This window comes from Diadema setosum, chromosome 20 (assembly GCF_964275005.1).
Source record: "Diadema setosum chromosome 20, eeDiaSeto1, whole genome shotgun sequence".
Classification (NCBI taxonomy): Eukaryota; Metazoa; Echinodermata; class Echinoidea; order Diadematoida; family Diadematidae; genus Diadema; species Diadema setosum.
Window position 1 is genome coordinate 21,316,804 of NC_092704.1, and position 20,866 is coordinate 21,337,669.

At 39.2% G+C, this 20,866-nt stretch overlaps 1 protein-coding gene across 1 annotated transcript; it reads left to right on the plus strand.

Moving 5' to 3' along the window:
• Positions 1–7,843: 7,843 nt before the first annotated feature.
• On the plus strand, positions 7,844–20,183 carry LOC140243894 (G-protein coupled receptor 54-like). The gene is made up of 4 exons (XM_072323563.1): positions 7,844–8,203; positions 16,473–16,608; positions 18,115–18,324; positions 19,726–20,183. Exons 1-4 carry the CDS (start codon positions 7,844–7,846, stop codon positions 20,181–20,183), a joined length of 1,164 nt encoding a protein of 387 aa, XP_072179664.1.
• Positions 20,184–20,866: the final 683 nt, after the last annotated feature.

The window sequence follows — 20,866 nt, forward strand, 5'->3', positions numbered from 1 at the left end:
ATAATCATCTATCTCTTTACATACTCTACTGTTTGACTATGACGAAATTTCGTTATAGCGACAGAAATGTGGCGGCACCGAAGACTTCGTTATATGCGGAGCACTCACGTTATAACAAACACGGTTATAAAGCAATTCCGGTTAAAACGAAGTAAAGATTCATGCCGCAACATCATCCACTCTATGTTTTTTTTTTTATTTGTTTGTTCGGTTATTACGAAATTTCGATATAACTAAAGAAAACTGCCTGTCCCGAGAACTTCGTTATAACGGAATCCACTGTATAGTGTCACCTGCAGTCCTGTTCTTTAGGTAGCTGTTGTTATATGTATCCATTGAATCGTGAATGATGTTGTTACGTGTGGAAGCAGTGACCGAATCAAATCAATCAAGACCGAGATCGTGTGTCAAAGAAATTCTCGAAAGCTGCCGGTATGTTGTGTAGTGTCGATTGTGCCATATGCAGTATTGTGTTGTTCCACGGCCTACCAGTAACCAATTATATCAGCATGGATCATCGCGAAAGTCAAAATGTGGAACATGCATAACCTCTAGTTCTCTCATGAGAGGGTACGGAAGAAGAAGAGGAAGAAGAAGAAGAAGAAGAAGAAGAAGAAGAAGAAGAACAAGAAGAACAAGAACAAGAACAAGAACAAGAAGAGGAAGAAGAAGAAGAAGAAGAAGAAGAAGAAGAAGAAAAAGAAGAATGTTCCATGCATTTTTCGTGTTCATATATCATTATCAATAAATCTTTCTCAATCTATTTCAATACGCCTATTTTTCTTTTGTGCGCAATTACTGTGTGTGATGCCCATTGCCTATTACTGTTGCGTTGCATGTTTATTGATTACCGTCAGTCTGTAACTGACGTCATAATGGTGCCGCTTCCGACATCATACATTGTTGAACGATTGGGTTATTTGCTGATGGCGATGCTTATAGACTTTATTCATATCACGTGATCATTGATTTTTAACTACGGTATCATTGTGCAAATAGATAAGGCGTAACAGATTGAGTAGCCCTTCACTGGACGGTCATTGCAGTAGTGTCCAAGACAGAGGTTTGCGTTATGATATCATTCTCTGGACGGATAAAAAAAAATCGTATCAAATTTATGTTCCCAATCTACTCTGCCATCCTTAACGGAAGGAAGCAAGTGATTTATCACTCACTAAGATAAACTTATGCTCTAAAGGACATGGAACGTTTTACGCTGATGCAAAGTTTTGAGCACAAGCCACGATCCTACTCAAATTTATTTGATATTATTGTATATGACGTCACAGCATCGCATTCCTGATTAATTTCTTTCTTAATTTCTTTAGAAATGAGAAATAAATATCTCATTTTGTGGGGGGAGGGGGAAAATTAAAATAGCATTGCTGACTGCGCTGTCTCTTTCCAGTACATGATGCAGTATGTATAGAAGTGGAATTAATTCACTGTGTGCATTAGTGCCTTGCCTCATTCGATGAGTAGGATGACATAATTACGTTGTCGCGATGGAAAATTTTTGGTCGTACAATCTTCGTGAAGGCAAATGTCAACCTATTGATTACGGATGTCGTGTATATCAAAATATCAGGGTTATGGAGATGACCAAATCAATAGGTCAAAATGGTCAAATGGATGATCATATTTCAATGCAATCTTGGCTCCATCTATGTGCAAAGTGTATTGATGGACACATTCTGTTCACGTGCTTCCAGACTTTTTCTCTCTTTCTTCTTCTTCGTCGTCTTCATCTTCTTCTTCTTCTTTTTTGAAGGGCGCGCTTCGTTAAAGAGCATGGGGTGATTTGCCTGTGATTCGTTTACACAGAAAGAAGAATAAAAAGCCATAACGCACCTCTGAAGGAACTCAGAAGGTATCCGCTTTCTTCTGAAAGAAGATCTATACACTGGAAGCTATGGCTGGTATTTCGAGTCCTGCAACACACCTGAGGGCAACCGCGCAACTAATGGACGCCCAATGATTCTAATCTGCTAACTTTCAATGCCCGACTATCCGATGGTGCGTGATTACAAAGACTTAAAATCATATCGATTTCAGCATTACCTCAAGCTCTCTATTTTTTGTTCTCCTTTGGAATGTTTGTGGAACTTCTGAGTGAATCGTAACAAAATTATGCTTTATATTTTCTTCTCTCTTCAAGAAGAGATAGAGCCCTTTTCCCGATTTAATTCTTCAAGTATACTTATTGAAAAAAGATAGGAAGGGAACTCGCCACGTTTCGAATTTCAACTCCGATAAACTTCTCTGACCTGCGTTTCTTTGTTCACACTGTGTGTCTCAAATGACTAGTGCGCGTACCTCTCCAGTGAATATACAATGATGATAATTGCAGGCCTATATCAAATAGAAATAATGGAAATCACGTTAAGACGATAATAACAAGCTGCAGATTATCATGCTGACGAGAATGCAAGCGGACAAATTTGCAAGCTAATCGTGAAAGCGATAACCTTTAACCTTCTTGTTTTAAGATTTTGATATTCTCATATTTACTTATGATACCAGCCACCTTACCGGCAGTTCGTCGGATTTTAAGATTTCTGACTGCTGCTAGATGAATTTACAAGACACTGTGCACCATGCCTAGCAAAACTACTACTTGAGATACGCCATACATCATTGTGAAAGGAGCGTCGCCATTGCTGCTTCTATATGAGCCATTCCCAATTTCATGCGGCAGGGTAATAACCCTTTAGGTACAACTAACTCCGGAAGAAAATAAGCTACTCTTATCGGATGTGAGGCTCAATGTATGACATCTCTTGTTACGAGCAGTTAACCCACAGTCCCTTGTCCGTCCTCCATTTGTTTGCGTGAGATCTTCCCCGTTACTGACGTTTATGTCCTTGCAACTACCTATACATGCTGTTTAATCGCTGTTAACGATATCACCTGTTTACGTTTTGTCGGACATTTTACGAAGTTAATGTACTCTTTAGTCGATTTGGCACATCGTTTGTAAACTCACAAAATATCTTTACTTCCTGTTGCAACCAGTCACGTGATAAAATGCTTTGGTGTTCAGCCAGTCAGTGTTCCGTTGGTGGATTGTGCATCTAAAATTCGATTCAAGTACAGTGACCAATAGGATGAGGTGATTCACTCTTGGATTGCACTATGCAGGACATCGTTAGACACCAATAAAACAGACACACTGAAATCTGTAGTCTGTGCGCGTTACTGTTCTGGATAGGGTTTCACTAATGTTCTTGAAGTTGTTTGTTTGATGGTTAGTTTCTTTAAGGTGCTCAACAGGGGCAAAGCCCATCAGAAGAAGGATACAGAGAAACTACGTATGAGTCACGTAAAATTTAAGCATCCATTGTATTGTTTCTCGTCTGGAACATTCTACCGATTATCATTATCATGTATGGATAAGACGTTGCGTCGCAGACTCAATACCATTAACCTTTGTGGAAAACTCCCTTCTTCCGATCGTAACTTCAAAACAAACAGAGTCATCTTCAGTGCTCTCAACCGATCCGTGAGCGAGGTATGGTGTACTTTTGTTTTCGAAATGTATTCGTCTTGACATCAGGAAGAGATTATGTTTATGGATATCAACAGAGACAAAAATAGAAGCATATCGGGTGTTCTTGTTCCACACACGGGAAAGTCGTTAGATATTCATAAGGGTATAAACCATCGCCCAATCGAGTAGGATCTAGGTTACATCGCATAAAAGTGGAACGTGACTGGTCATGGACCCAGAAACTGCGCAATATTTTTCGTCTATTTCTAAATCATCTGTTCCTCTTGTAAATTCATGAATGTTACATTTCGGTGTACGCAACCTCCAAATTGCATGTTGATCTGCACACAGAAACACACACAAACAAACACAAACAAACAAACACACATACCCATAATATATCAGTTCATTTTTAAAGTTCAGTGCAATGACATTTTCCAGGAATACAGAAGTACAGATGATGCGATCACTTGTAAAGGTACTGTTCACTTTTGGTAGCAGTGATTTAAGAAATGTTCAAGATATCACTTTTGGTGCCTATGTGTAGGTCCATGGTGTAGGTCAGTTGTATCACGCAACATCTTAACATATAAAGTTTCGCAATAAAGCCTCAAATATAAGAAAATATGACTCTTTTTCTCAATAAACCATAACTGTAGACCGTTTAGTCTGAAAACACTTTTTATTATAACTAATGTTCACATTTTTTTATATATATCAATACTTAACATTGATCATACTGATTCAAATTTCTACGTTGGTTATTTCTATCCCTAACTCACTTTTTGGAACTATTTTGAAGTACTAATGCTGGGCTTTCGTTTATCTGCAAATGGGTAAATAATGTCTTTAACATGCTGGGGGCACATCTCTAAAAGTATACAACACTTGTGGCGAGTGTCCCTCAGACATAAATGCACAAGCACAATGACGAGGACAGAGACAAGACAAAGACAGATATATATGACATTGACATTGACATTGACATTGACATTGACGTGAACATTAACTTACATAACAATAACAAAAAGCGATAATGGGATAAAAAATGTATCATTATGCTGTTCGTTATTCCGAAGGTACGTTATTCCAAAGGTTCGTTAATCCGAAACGCACAAATTTCCTATACCTAGAGGTTCGTTAATCCGAAAATGAAAAAGGGTTCGTTAATCCGAACGTTTGTGGCGTTATTCCGAAGGTTCGTTATTCCGAAGGTTCGTTAATCGGAAAATGAAATAGGGTTCACTATTCCGAAGGTTCGTTAATCCGAAAATGAAAAAGGGTTCGTTATTCCGAAGGTTCGTTAATCCGAAAATGAAATAGGGTTCGCTATTCCGAAGGTTTGTTGATCCGAAATGATATAGGGTCCGTAACGAACCTTCGGAAAACGACCTTTGTTTCATTTTCGGATTAACGAACCTTCGGAATAACGAACCTTATTTCATTTTCGCATTAATGAACCTTCGGAATAACAAACCTTATCACATTTTCTGATTAACGAACCTTCGGATTAACGAACCTTCGGAATAACGAACCTTCTGAATAACGAGCTGTAACCCATATTATTTACATGAACAGAGAGGCAAGGGAAGAAAGAGAGTGTTCAATCAAAAGCTTGCTTCTTGACCTTGTATTGGAAAGCAATGATATAATAGTAATCGTCTTTGGTCTTAGTGGATGAAAGTGATACACAGCCAGCTTTCACGCCAATGCTTTCTCAACGGGAATGCGACAAGAGATCTAAAAGTATGTCAGCGACACGGATTTCTGCACTACTAACTGACACGAACCCTCCAGGCTATCGTTGCATTTGTGTCGCGCATACATTTCGACACCGTGTATGTATTAGTTATAATTGCTAGCGGGTGATGTAGGGAAAAGTACAACCGCTTTTGTAATCGAAATGTCTTTGCAGTGTACTCTCGGCTGAATTCTACCCCCCCCCCCCTCACTACTGACAGTCATTTGTAATGAGAATGCCGAACGACACACCGTCGTCGGCTTTTAATGAATGTTTTCAAATCAGTTGAAGACTATTCAATAAGAAGAGGGGGAAGTTGTGGGGATAGGAACCAACGCAGCAAGCTTTTCCCGAAGGTATGTGATGGGGATCATGACGTTGTGCTAGAAAGAAAATGACGTATAGTGGTCGCTAATGAATGCGTCGAAAGGAGCAACGTAATGGTCACTTGCCTTCTTTCGGCTCTTCTGTCATTTCGCCGTTTGGCGCCGACAAAGATTACCGCAAAGCGCTGGATTTCCATATTACCTCCCATGACCTCAGAGGCTCAGCGAGCTAGCAGGTGGAAGTGGCGACGGACCTGTCGTGCGGAGCGCGCGCTCCGTGAGGTTCCACCTGCAATTGGTATAGCACTAATGACTTGCTAATCACCAATAACTGCACTTGACTGCGCGTCCTTCATCTCTTATGAAGATGTGACCTTTCGGCATCCGACATCGATTGTGCATCTGATTCCGGTTCTGCGCCCGAAACAACTCTTACCGCTGGCTATCAATCTAAACACGACGGAATGTTTGACGTGTGTTCTCTTCCAAATCCTGTTTGACGGCAGCGCACTCGCTGTAGAGAAAGTGTCTTTCGGAAAATGAAGAAGGTTTACATCAGCCATCATGCTTAATTTGAGGTTGTTACACAAGCATTAAAAGCATGGGCAAATCAGATGCCGTATCTCGTAAACACATTTGTCATGCCAGGCATAAACTCTAGGCAGTAATTCTGCCCTATATATGTCTTAAATCCACCTAACTGAAATATTGATTGGAAACTTTCACCCGTATCCCCATTAATGTGTACTCCCCAAGTATGTAGAAGGTCAAACAATCGGTAATGATATACCAGCAGACACGTACTCTCGCGTTGGGTATAAAGCCAAAAACAAAAACAAAAACGGGAGTGATATATGTTACTTGATGCGATAGGAGAAAAGGTCTGGGTGGCCTGAATTGTTCTGATGTAATTTGGTCAATATGCCCAGAGACATTCGAGAACTTCGCCAGACTTGAGTTACATGTCAGAAAGTTAGGACGACTGATTCGTGGGATGATTTCATCCAACGGAGATGAAGTGAAATGAGCTCGAATCCCTCACCCGTTAATCCCTATTGTACGGCGCGGTCGCCAATGTGTGGCCACACTACCCATGGGGACATAACACAAAAGTTATAATAAGGTTATAAAGTTATAATAATAATAATATTATAAGGAAAGCTGTGGAACAAAACTTTGTAAAATGTGCAGGTATTGCACTTTAGAGAAAACTAAACATTACGTTCGTAAGTGATATGCTCTCTAGATCGGGTATGATGAGTCATTTTTCTCTTCATGACATGTAAAGATAATATACCACTTAATATTTCCTGGGCACTTTTGCAGTATTATATACTGTAACTTCAGCCGATATTTGATATTTTGATATTTGACATTTGATATTTATTTATTTCTGCAATTTCATGACAAACATAATACACAAATACATTTTTTGTACAAACCATAGAATTATTTAAAGAATAATTAATAGACTTGGTGAATACAAAATATTGACAATTATTTCACACAATTTACACATGGTACATTGATAATGAATAAGAAAAAATAAAGGCGCAATCTAAGGGGGGCAATTGCAAAAAATCATGGAAATCATACAAAATAAATGCAAATGTAAGTGTGTTTCTGAGAAAAAAACGCTCCTCAGCACTCACCTGTGAAAATGGTGTTTGTTTGGGGGATAAATAAAAGTTGTTTTTCTTTCCTCTTCATGTTCTGTAACCTGGGTGGCCACCATTGATTTCATGACTTATATGCCATTTTTATTTCATCATTTTTATTCATCTATTTTATTTATTTATTTTATCATATCGCAGCTTTTGACATTGAATGAGTGAATGAGGTTTAAGTGTTTATTTTTTTTCTGAGGTGACATTATTTTAATTGATTATCAGTTTAACAATCATTTATCCACCAATTCAATATCCACTTAATTTGTTCATTTATGTGCTTCATTGGGCCTATCAAACAGTGTTGAAAATGTATTATATTTGCTTTAGAGTTTGTTGTTTACGGTTTTGTTATGATTGACATGGTAGTCTTTAGTAGTGTTACATTAGGGTATAAAAACCAAAGTAATTGTTACATTAGGGCTTGATGTTGTCGTGGTATCAAGCAAGATATGTGTTCAAAGAAGCGACACTAAATGCAATACAATGACGTTTTCCAAGCGTCATTTGAGTCAGGTAATGCTGGTGAGCAGCTAATCGCAAATTGGTATATGTAAGAATCAAGAGTAATTGACTTCTATCTACTCTGTTTTGTTTCTCCTTTTGTTCAGTAAGAATCATGACAACAGCATTCCCGCCAACGATAGACGCCAATGTGTCGATCCCGTACGACGACGACATGATACAGACGACGGCGTACGAGGAGGTCGGCGGTCAACCCATTACCCTGGTCAACTGGCTCGTCCCGCTCATCTTCGGCTTCATCACCGTCATCGGCGTACTGGGCAACGCCCTCGTCTGCTACGTCATACTACGTCATCTGCAGATGCGCACGGCCACGAACTACTTCATCATGAACCTGGCGATCACGGACATAGCGTTCCTCGTTTGCTGCGCCCCTTTCACCGCGTCGGTCTTCGCGCTGAATCACTGGATATTTGGCCAGTTCCTATGCAAATTCGTCTTCTACATGATGCACGTACGTTTCGCTGATTTCATTTCATTTCATTCATTTGTTTCCATATCCAAACAATACAAAATAACTGCAAAGTAGCACAAACGATTTATATAGGACAGTAATTTTAATGTCATGAAGCAAATACAAATGCTAACATTATAATACAGTGTATTACAAATATATAATACAAGTCATGTACAGCTGCAGCTACAAACACATTATAAATACACGCGATTTACATAATCTACTCACCATGAAATCACTATCAGCTACGAGTTGAAATAGCCCTCCGCTAGTAAGGAATATGGAAGGAACATGCAACAACAACAAAAAAAAACAGAGCTTGTACAATTTGCAAGTTCCCTGCATGAGTAAAAGAAAAGAAAAGAAAAATAAGCCTTTGCATACGTGCGTACATGAACGAGTGGGCATAACGATTCAGAAGGAATGAGAGGAAGGGGTACAAGTAAAGCATGCAATGGGACAAGAAGACACAAAGGCACCCATTCAAACAAACATGTATCTAGTGTCGTATTTTGCATAATATGGATAACGGTTGTTTAGGTGCATTGCGACTCACATAATCATCAATGAGAAATTGAGTCGTATTATCATTCCTGATTATCAGAGGTGTTTGATACAATCATTGCCTGATTTAATCCAATGCATTCCAAAATTTAGTCTCTCAAATTAATTACTTCTTTTTTTTTATCAGTGGAAATACTTGTCGGATTAAGCAAACCATGTTTTTGATCATGTCTTATATCAGGGTCACTGACCTACCTCACATTCGGCGATACTCGTCGAACCTGAAATGAAATGCCAACTGCTTTTGTTTTATTGTAGATAAGAAAGTGTAAACTTTGTTCTAATATCCTGACCCAATAATTTCATGTTCAACTGTTCAAACCGGTAAAGTGATCCGTCTCACATCCAGCTGGACCCCATGGAAGACGAGATAGTGCAGCTGCAGATGGGCTATCCAGCGATCAGCTGAGATGGAAAATGAAACAAAATGTTATATCAGTGACACACTGTGATGATAAACTTGATACCTTACAAGAGATTCGAACCCAAAGAATGTGATGGTAGATTCACAAAGATCGATTTGCCTTCAAACACACCAACACATTTACTATACACTATTCAAAAGCTATTTCTGAATCCCGTCGTATCTAAGAACGTCATATTACACACACAAAAAAAATACCGTCAAACCAAAGAATTTAACTGTAGCATATCCCCTCTTCTTTATAATCAGGATAGAGGGAAAACCAGTAAAAGATAAAGGATAGAGGGAAAACCACTAAAAGATATGTTTAACAGATTTGCGTATTGCCTTCCTTGCAGTTATCGCAAGCTAGGTCAGTTAACATTCTCCAGTGAGAACATGGCATTAATAGATTTCGAATCAAGAGCAAGCAATGCTTGCCATAGTTTGTTTCATTATTCCACGAGCGACGACTAAAATGGTCGGGTGGTTTTCTTCTTTTCAGATGATTGCCAAGAGATTGTATGCGCAGCGACGCAAGTGGGTAACGTGTAATGCAAATTGGCGCAATCGTGGGTTAAATTGTTTCGATCGTGACTCGATTCTGCATATCAATTGCTCAATCGACCCCCATATACACCAACCAGCAAATAGCTTCTACGCGGCGGCCCGAGCCTTTTAACCGGACTACACGCTGGATTTATGGCGCCGTTTTGCTGGAGAGATTTTGGAGGGAAACTCACGATGAACCAGATCGAGGAGGGATGAAGTCTGATGAAATGCCGCAAAGGCGTGGTTATTGTTAAACGATGGTAGCAATATCGTTCTGAATTGATCGGCTTTCAGCCATCATATCTGCTACCTCCACGAGAATGGGTTTAATAAATGATATTTTGTTTGAGCAAAGGTCGGGAAATGAATGGAAACGTTGCAGATAAATTACACCTATTTGTCCTCCTCAAAGGCGGAGCCAAATGCCATTGATTTCTTCATAAACTTTTGTCATGAGAGGATAATATATCAACAGAAATCATGTACACTAGCTTACTGCGTTTGTTTGTTTCGTTTTGTTTGCGTTATTGCTTGGGGAGGGTTTGCTTATCTTACTGGATACTACATGTCCTTGTCTCCCTTCGATAAGATTATGATTACTTGTGTGTTTGTTTTGGGTTTTTTTTTTTTTTTTAGGGGGGTTGAAGTGTGGGTCGTCTGTTAGCAACATTTTCCAAAACATTATAACACACACACACATATATATATATATATATATATATATATATATATATATATATATGATATATATATATATATATATATATATATATATATATATATATATATGTATATATATGTATATATATATATATATATATATATATATATATATATATATATATATATAGTGTGAAAAGAAGAGCAAGGTGGACGTAGCTAGGGTCAACGTGCCTGTTTATTGCCGCCGAGCTTTCGGTCCCAAACGTCCACCTTGCTCTTCTTTTCACACTGAATGTAAATAATGAAGGAGCTACACTGGTACTGTAAATGGTCGAGACCCCTTCTCGCAGTCTATATATATATATATATATATATATATATATATATATATATATATATATATATATAAATAAATATATATATATATATATATATATATATATATATATATGTATATATATATATATATATATATATATATATATGTATATATATATATATAAAATAGCATACATACTTATGATACAGGCCGGCAGTGCATGACAAAAGTTATAGTGCACGTAAAATATAACGATTGCAGACGATAACCCACTATCGATTTGATATCGGTTTTTGCTCCCCCATTTTAATCATCGAGTACTGAATCCCGCACCTCATCGACGCGATTGCACCACAACCGCGATATCCTTTGCTCGATATTATCGTTATTCTCGATTCTCGCTGGCTATAACCAGCAAGTTATCTGTGTGGGACTAGACTATCAGCGGTAGATTTAAACATGGAAGCTGAAATGAACAGGTTCGCTACTTTTACAGAGACTGATCTATATAAACAGTATCTTAGACAATTCAAATACGCCCTACGAATTTTGGACTTCTACTGTTCTGAAAAGGAATCAATCCGACGGATATTGAGCAAGTCAACCCAAGAGTTGTGCCGCTTTCTCCGTACTGTACATTCTACGCGGAAGTGCGCCGTGGAAATGGGTAGCGTGTGTACGGTATACGCTAAGCGCTCTTTGATCACGCTACGCTATGAACTTTTACTACGACATTTACAACACACTCTCGGAATCCACTTGTGCAGCAATGGTGACTTCAATGATGCCTGGCACGAGCCTTGTGTTTAAATCCAGTAGATCCCTAATCCTACAAAACATCATCTAGTCCTGGTCCTGGACCCACAGTGCAGTAAGTAAACTTAGGGCGTCTAACGTGTTACTGTTAGATCCATGGTAGACCTATTGTAGGTCAAGTGTTAACTAACGTTAGCTCTGTCGCTCGTAAGTGACGTAGATCTAGTAGTATAACGTTAGGCCAGGGCCCCTAGACCTAATCTATCGTAGGGCCTAGAAATCGTTAAATATAACCACGTAGACCCCAACACGTCAGGATTTTGTCTACACAGGTTCAAAGAAACTGGTATTATTGCTTTTCTAGACACGTGTAGAGTCTTAAATGATCTAGGCTTTCGTATTTTTTCAATTTATCTTGCCTGGGTATGTATGCTATTTTATATAACACATAGTGCATGACATCTTATTGCACTATAACAAGTACCAAGCACCTCCAAATTCTGAATTTGCCCTCAGGCAATTATATTCAATTCGGCCTGCGGCCTCATTGAATATAACTGGCCTTCGGGGCAAATTCAGAATTTGTCGGTGCTTATATTGTTATAGTGCATTCAGCCTCATGCACTATATATATAATATATACACCTACGAGAGAAATCATTGATATAAAAGATTCTATGTGTGTATCCAAAATGATGTACATGAAATAGTGCAAGCTCTTTGGCATAAAATAACGTTGATCCTTAGTTTTCTTACAAAGATTAAATTGCGCCATGCTGGATGCGACACTTCATATTTGCCTTCATTCGAACGTCAAATATAAAACACAACCAAAGTGGTTGATTCCACGCATCAGTCAATCAAAATAGAGACAGTCGTTGTTTGTTGGCAAGTGTCGTTTTCCACATACTGTACTTAACGCTCCGGAGGAGTTTTTGTCCTTGTCGTGGAGTCGTCCCTATCGACGGATAAGCAAATTCGCGAAGCCATAATGCGAACATGGTCATGATGGTTGACAAAGAAATCTAATTTGCGGTACGCCTCTAGAATCTCATTTCCGTTGTCGATTCTCAAGTTATGTCATGAGAGAATACTTCCTGCCCATGACTTTGTAAACACTATATGCATACATAGATTTCATGGATTAGCGTACTCCCGCATTGTGTTTTGCCTTATCATCTGGTTAGCATAATACCATTATTGAATTTGTCAATATTACCGTACTTTAACCTGATAGTCAAATTATAAGATACATAGGTTTACTTAGTAAAGTAGTGGATGGAAGAAATATCATTGGTTTCCGCCGGTTGTTTTTTGCTTCTTCTTCTTCTTCTTCTTCTTCTTTCTTCTTCTCCTTCTTTTTTCGACAATGCTTGATGACGGTTGTTCCATTTTTTCTGCTCTTACCACACGGACCACCACACAAAATAAATTTCAAATGCTGTTTGTTAAGTCGAGATACTGATGTTTCCATCTAGAAAGTGTAAAACATCCTTTCGCCCGAGGTTGCCGTTCCTAACCCTCCCCTCAGGCTGCTGGCCAACTTTTTCTTACTTGATAAACTAGAGGTAAGTAACGAACAGCACGAGTTCTTCGGACCATGACGTGCACATATTCTGAAAACCCATCATTAAATACATGTAGTTCAGTTCAGTTCATTCCGTTTTATTTCTGCAACTTTTCACGATGCTAAAATCAAAAGGATATTCGAGAAAGTGATGAATCATGCAATTCTACGAATGTCTCAGCGTTTCAAAACTAGCGGATGAATTATCTTTGCCTTTGATATAGTTTCATAAACCCGATATACAAACGTTATCTTCAGAAGGATGTTATTGCCAGGTTACTAAAAAATTTTGTAAATATTTAGAGTCGATAGAACTGCTTTCAAATTAGAATGAATCTTGCTCTGATGTAAAATGAAGTGACTCATATATATCATATTATTATTAAAGAAATGTAAATATGCATGCCTACTACGCCATTAGAATCGGTTACCTATATCAAAATTTTCTGATTCTGATATTGGTGCTTACACTCGCCTTTGAAAACTTTGATAAAATATCACATCAGTTAAAACAAATGCTATCATTACGAATGCTTGCAAGCAGACAGGACGTAAATGCCAGCGATCCTTTGAACCATGTATCAACTCAGCTTAAAAACAAAAATGCATTTTAGCTTACCAAAGAAGAAAAACACGGCGAAATTTACCTTAGCCATTTGCGATAACAAGCCCATACGAGCAAGGTAGTATATAAAATGTCTCCGTCGCGATGACTACTCATACATACAGTCACATCAGCCTAGCGTCACTGCTTTTTGGCAGAATTAGAGCACACGTACCGAGGGTCGGCGGGCCAGCGTCACAGGCGCATGACACACACGCTCTTGACAAATGCATGGAGATTGAATAAACTACATCTCTGTGTTCGCCAATTTTCTTTGTATCAGTCAAATGTAAAGCTTGATTTGATCCATACAATCAATAAGTTTTCCATATACAAGTTATAGATCAAAGGACCTTTTTTTCTACCCTGCGATACAAAATGAAAGCTAAGCTACGTGAAAGGAGTTCTTTTTTGCGCAGTTGAAACATTCGTGTAAGCACTTGCATTTCCGATTCCTGTTACACGTGCAATATTTACTTGTTAAATTAAAGTAACGCGCTCGTGAGAGGACGCCTCGCAAATTACATCAGGCAAACGTGACTCTACAGGCAAAAAGAATGCAGGTGCAAATGCGCTAATTGGCGCTTATGTGCATTCACTGCATCACGCGCGAACTTTGGGAGCTCGCCTGGTATTCTGGCGTCAACAAAATCTTATTGTTCACAAAGTGCTACAAACCTTTTCGTATTACATGTACTCTCAAATTAATACACAGTGGAATAACATCGACAGAACAGGACAGCACGTCAAGGGGGAAATGTGTTGTTATAACTTACCCTTCGAAACAAATGATATTAAGGTTTCCGTGAACTGCAACCTTTTTTTTTTTCTGCTCACCACAATCTGAAAACACACACACACACACAAAAGCACACCAATAGCAAACACGCAGAAACCATCCTAGATGTACATAACACTCAAATCGAAACACATTTGAAACTTTGCAGGATTGTGCGCTCGAAATATTGCGTCAGAGTTGCTCTTTTTTTCTTCTTCTTTTCCTTTTTTTGGCGTCACATATTACAATAGTTTTCTCACGAAAAGAAACAGTCGTGCAGATATCAAAAAGAATTGAAATCTTTTTCACTATTCTTTTTATCGTAGTAGTAGCCAGAAAAAAATCCCGAAACAGTGCTCACCAAATACAATGTATCATTTGGACTTATACTTTGACTAATGTTTATGATCCAATTCATGTAGGGTGAATTATTATCACAGAAATATAAATTCACTCACTTTGTTTCGATGTTCTCAAACGTCTGCCCAGCTTTTGTCCACAATACATTATGAATTTTCATGTTAGTGTCCCAATTGCAAAAATACTTGCAGTGCTTGTTTTTCGCTATCAAAAATTTTGTCAAAAGCGTTTTTGATTAGTTTCATTTTGTCTTTTCCCCTTGCATGTCAATACCCTTATACTTCAATAAGTGGGGGAAATGTAGGCACGATGATTGATGTGAAGTTATTCAATATGAACCTGCTCCAGATAAGCTTATAAAGTTTCCCATACCTGCCGGGGATTGACTTACTGTTCGAAAGAGGGAACCATCCCTCCTCTGAGAATCAATTCTCACAACAATGCATTCTGTAGATGGCACTTTGCACCAAACTCTCAGAGACTGTGCTCTTGTTTCACTCTGTGGAGTGAGGCCAAGTTATTAAGAACAGAGGTGCAGGTGAAATAGAGGCAAAGAAATCAGAGAAGATTTGCCTGTTTAAAACGTCTCATCAATCGCAGTATAGTCCCGTTGTTAGCCCATAAAGATATCATTGCTATATAGCCACTTATCAAGTCTCATGCCCCGCCACCCTCTAACTACACTGTAAAAGTGCATGAAATAAGACATGAGAAAATTTAAATGCCTTGTTATAAATTCTATTTCATCATTTTCAACTTATGTTTATGTTTATTATCATGTTTATAAACTATTGTCATTGTTTATTAACACCGATATTGGCAACACCGTCATTATTTTCATTCGTGTATCAAACACACGTTCCATGTCAAAAAGCGAAGATAATTAGATGGATGACCAAAACCGACCTTCAAAAGTCCCTCTGACGTCACTGATGTACAGATAACCAAAGTTTTGTTAAAGCTAGATTGTTTGATTTGCCTCAAACAATAAATGTGTCCCTTTTTATCTAAGCAAACTCCCATCATAAAATCTCTTTTTAAAGTGCAATTCCATTGAAGTCTGTTATAGTAAACAGAAACAGAAAGTCGAAAGTTCCATGAAGGATAGATCAAATTATGAAACTTATATGACTATGAAGTTTTTTCCTAACCATTATAGAGTATGAGCTGTTCTGTTTTGTGTTGTTTTATATACACAACTGTATATATATATATATATATATATACATGAGAGTGGACGCATCAGCATAAGATCAAAACTTTTTTTTTCCGTATCATTGGTGTCATGTGATAGTACATTATAAGTACCCTGTTCTGGAGTTCTTTACGCTTTATCACACCTGTCATACCTGTGGAAACAATGTAGACATCAAATCAAGGCAAATCGAACAAAAGCAAATCAAATCTAAACCATATATTTCGAATTTGTGCAAGAAGGGCGAATTGCCTGTATAGCACTAAAAGCATGGAAAAACAGGAACATGTGATACGCGATAAGCACTATAGATAACGAACTCGACACAAAGTACATAACAGCGTTTCTATAATAACGATAATGCCATGAATAGACTAATTTGTTTTACTTGTTTTATGTATTGTGGATTAGTTTTTTTTATGTATTGTGGACATTTGTTTCTTCTTGTTCATCATGCCTATCTGTGTTTTGTTTCTGTTTGTATGTATTATGCAAATTTTTGCAGGTTACAGCCCAGGCCACGTGTATGATGCTGACTGCTATGAGTATCGATCGGTACCAAGCGATCATGCACCCACTCCGATCACTGGGGACGCGGACTCAGTCGGGCGTTCTCATCGTCAGTGGCTGTATCTGGGCATGTAAGAGAGCAATCACCTCCGATACCCAAACAACAGATTTGATCGATTAGACCTTGTGGATTTTTTTGTACGATCACAAAGAAAACGAAGGTGTCGTCTGCTCTGCCGACACCCCCTTCCATTCGGCCCCGTGTACCCAACGAGAGAAGTGTAAAAAGCAATAACCCTGACATCTGCCTTATCAAATATTCATACGGGGTTGTGTTGATTTTATGGAATATATCGCCCCATGTATCATTACTTAACATGAAAATACCATCGGCAGAGACGTGAGCCATACATTATTCACACCTTCCTGCGCTTATTGTTGTTGTTTTTTCTCTCTCTCCCTCCCTCCCTCCCTGCCTACCTCTCTTTCCCTCTCTCTCTCCATTGGCGCTTGTCAGTGTATAATTCAGCATGGCATGCGCACAAGCAGGGGTTTATTTGACGTGTATGTTTTCTTCTTTCTAACATTGCTGCGGTAGGGTTAAACCAACACCTCGAACGTCTGCGAGGGCACATTGCGTGCACGTTTAAGTACAGGGCCGGCGCAGCCGTGGGGGCCGTGGGGGCTCGGGCCCCCACACTTTTTGTGCACCATACAAAGGAATACACAAGGTGTCATCACTTTGTTAGCTCATGAAACCCGGAAGTGGGCCCCCACACTTTTGAAAACACTGCGCCGTTCCTGTAAGGTTCCCCGATTCATTTGTTTCCTTTCATCTGCAGTGTAATAATTCATGCCAAAGATAAGTGCATGACATGCAAAAGCAACATAGAATTGTACTTCATGCCACACACTGAGCATTGCATCGAAGCAGTGTACTAAACATCTTCATAATTTTTAGTCTGTCGGTATGATTTTTCAAAACCCTGCCCTGGGCCCATGCAGTTCCAGTTTAATTACCTACTTATCTTTATTGCTGCAAAATATCGTTAATAAAAACACACATACAAAAATTAATCACGTTAACCGCGTTCCTTTGACGTGATTATCCACTTGTAATGATCTATCAACACAAAAGTGTAAATTCATAGGTCAAAGTGTCTTTTTGAGGGGCTTTTAAGGTCACCCAGACTTATTTTCCGCTCGATACGATGATGACGCGTTTAATACAAGTGCATGCATCACCCTTTCACATGTTGGTCAAGTCTACACTGCAGGCAATACGGATCCAGCATGCTTTCGACGAACAACCCCATAAACTTTTATTGGACTGAACAATTGATGGATCGGAATCACTTCTGTGTGTAGCCCATTCGGACAGCCTTTTATAGAGTGCAAATATTACGAACGGAAATGGGATTAGTATCTTATCAATCCTGCATACATGCATACACCTCCGGGCAAACAAGTTCATTTTCAGTAATTGAGGAATATTAGACTGGTATACAATTCAAATGCAATATCCGACTTTTGAAATGCGTAACAATGATGGAACACTTACAGTATGTTCCGATGAAGAATATTTCAAAATGAGTTGCACTTCGATTTGTTTTCCCCCTTTTTTTTTTTTTTTTCAGTTTCGGCGCTGAGTGCCATCCCCTTGGCGGTGTTCATGAAGGTGAAGCAGCTAGGTGGTGGCCCAATTTGTGTGGACGACTGGCCTTACCGGGAAATGTTTGCCGGCTACGCGCTGCTCACCGCCTTCATTCTTTACATTATCCCGCTCGCCATTATCGTCGTCTGCTACACGGCCATCCTGAGAAATTTGTGGAAGACGTCCCTGCCAGGTAGGGTCAACCGTAGAGGGCAGTGTCCGGAGGGATAGAAGTGGGCAAGAATAATACTCCCAGCCCAGACGGCGATGCAGTTGTATGTTGTTGTTTTTTTTATGTGGTTTTGAGCCACCATAGTACAGTCATGACGGTGGTTCCAAACTTGTGGCGTGGAGTGACGATGTTTATTTGAGAGCAGCTCTTGCGTATGTGTTTATGTTTGTGTGCGTGTTTGTGTGTTCGTGTGTGTGTGGGTGTGTGTGTGTGACGCGCGCGCGTGTGTATATGTGTTATTTATTATTCCGTTTCTTTTTATACGTAGTCGAATGACCTGGGGCCCGTTTCATAAAATTGTCATCAGTGACAGGTTGTCATAGATGTGACAAGCTACTGAAATCCTTGCATCTGATTGGCTGAGAGCAAATTTGTCATAGAAATGTGGCAGTTGTCACTAATAACACGTTTTATTAAACGGGCCCCAGGTGTTTGCCTATCATGTGGGTTCCATGTTGGGGCATTGTAACTAGTGTGGAAGACCGACGTATGCCGAGAGTCACTGTGGTGAATATACATTTCCCTGGACACTTTCTAAGTAAAGAAGTATCCTTGAATGTATTCCTCCCCGGTGAATGCATCACTAAACAAGATGGGTTGCCCAACAGGTGGAAGAGAAAACGGGTACCTGAGAACCCTGGGGTAATGATAATGGCAAGGCCTTGGGGAAATCATTGTTGAGACTGAAGGGACGACCTAAAAACAAGACCCTTTTTTTATGAATGTTGTTATCATTATTATCACTGTAATTGATGTTTTTATTAATATTATTTTTTCTGTCAGTACTCTCATCCAAAACATTATCATCATCGTCATCATCATCATCATTAGGGTGCTGATAAGCTTCGTCAGTACTATTGGTGGGCTTACTAGTACATGAAGGCCTACTTTTGATATTGTTTTAGGAATCATTTTATCACTTTATAATCACTACCAACATTATTGTTTCATTGCCAGTTTGACAGGAATCAATTTAATGACAGTGACGCTGCGTCACACTATGTGTGGAAAATTTCTCTATGAAATGAAATTAATATCAAAACTAGGGACAGATATTTCACAGTGAGAATGTATGCAGGAGATTCATTGCAATAAGATCTTATCCTGAAGAGTGACATTTTTAATGAATTGGTTGGATTCCTAAATTGCAGGCTTTCGAAGGTTGAACGAAATCAGGGGCGATGATAAATGGAAACCTCACAACGACGCGAACGTCAAAAAACGGATTAACCATTGCTTCCTCAAAGGTTCTTAAAAAAATGTCTCGTTTGCATTATTATAAAGAAGTGTTACTCCGATTTGTTTTCTTAAATTTGCCTCAAGAAGTTGTTTTCGTTTCATTTCCCCTTGTTTTAATATCAGGAGAGGAGGAGTCGAGTCAAAGTCAGAATCAACGTCGGATCTATCGTCAACGACGTCGCGTCACATGGATGGTCCTCAGCGTCGTCGTCGTGTTCGCAATCTGCTGGATGCCTCTCTACTTCGTCAACCTGTGGCTGCGTCTCGACCCCAACTTCCCGAAGACCACCTTCATGTACGGCTTCAAGATCTTCTCGCACATCCTGTCGTACGCCAACTCGTGCGTGAACCCCTTCGTCTATGCGTTCATGGGGCGGAACTTCCAGCGCTATTTTCGCACTGAGTGCAAGTGCTGCTACACCTGCTACGTGATGCGCAAGTTCGCCAACAACGGCCGGCGAAAGGTAATGACGGAAGACCGAGCGATGGCGCACTTCAAATCCGGGCACTCCGCGGGGAACACTCACTCCACGATCGCGTTGCCTCTCTTTTCTCGCAGCTCGAGGAGCTCCCAGTCATGAATTCTGGACGTTATCTTCTAGGAGAGCGCCCTCTTACGTTGACGTCTTCGGGTGTGTTGTCTATTATTTTCTTTGTTGTGTTCCTCACTGGGAGCTGCCACTCATGTTGCGTTGTCATCTGAAATGCTCCTACAAAGACACTAAAACTCCTTCAGATATTATTACCTAGATCTTATAGTCCACGTAGAGATAGCGTACTTCGAGTTTGTGCACGACTTGTTGTCTTTGTCGTTTTGTCTGTTATTCACGTCAGCGAGAGACGTAAAGTGATTACGATCGAGAGAGGGCGGTATTTAGTTTGATCATCGAGTGGATAGTGTGTCAATGGGTTTTCAGTAGAATTTTAAGTGTGCGAGGTATATAAGATAAGGACATATTTTGTGAAAACGTCACGTACAATATTTCACATTATTGGTGCGTGTGTAACAAAGCGTGTCGGTATTCAAAAGTTCATGAACAGCTGTCCTTTTTTTTTTCAAAGAAGTCAACAAATTTACAAAATGTCGTGAACTCGTGACGAACGGCGTAATGTCACAATAATACTAGCTTCATAAACTATTTATATTTTTTTTTTTGATCGAGCTTTCTGCTCGATTAACAAAGTCTGTAAAGTTATTAGAAATGTATTTTATTTCAACAAAAAGGAAAACGGTTGTTGCTAAAATTACAACATATTTGAAAAA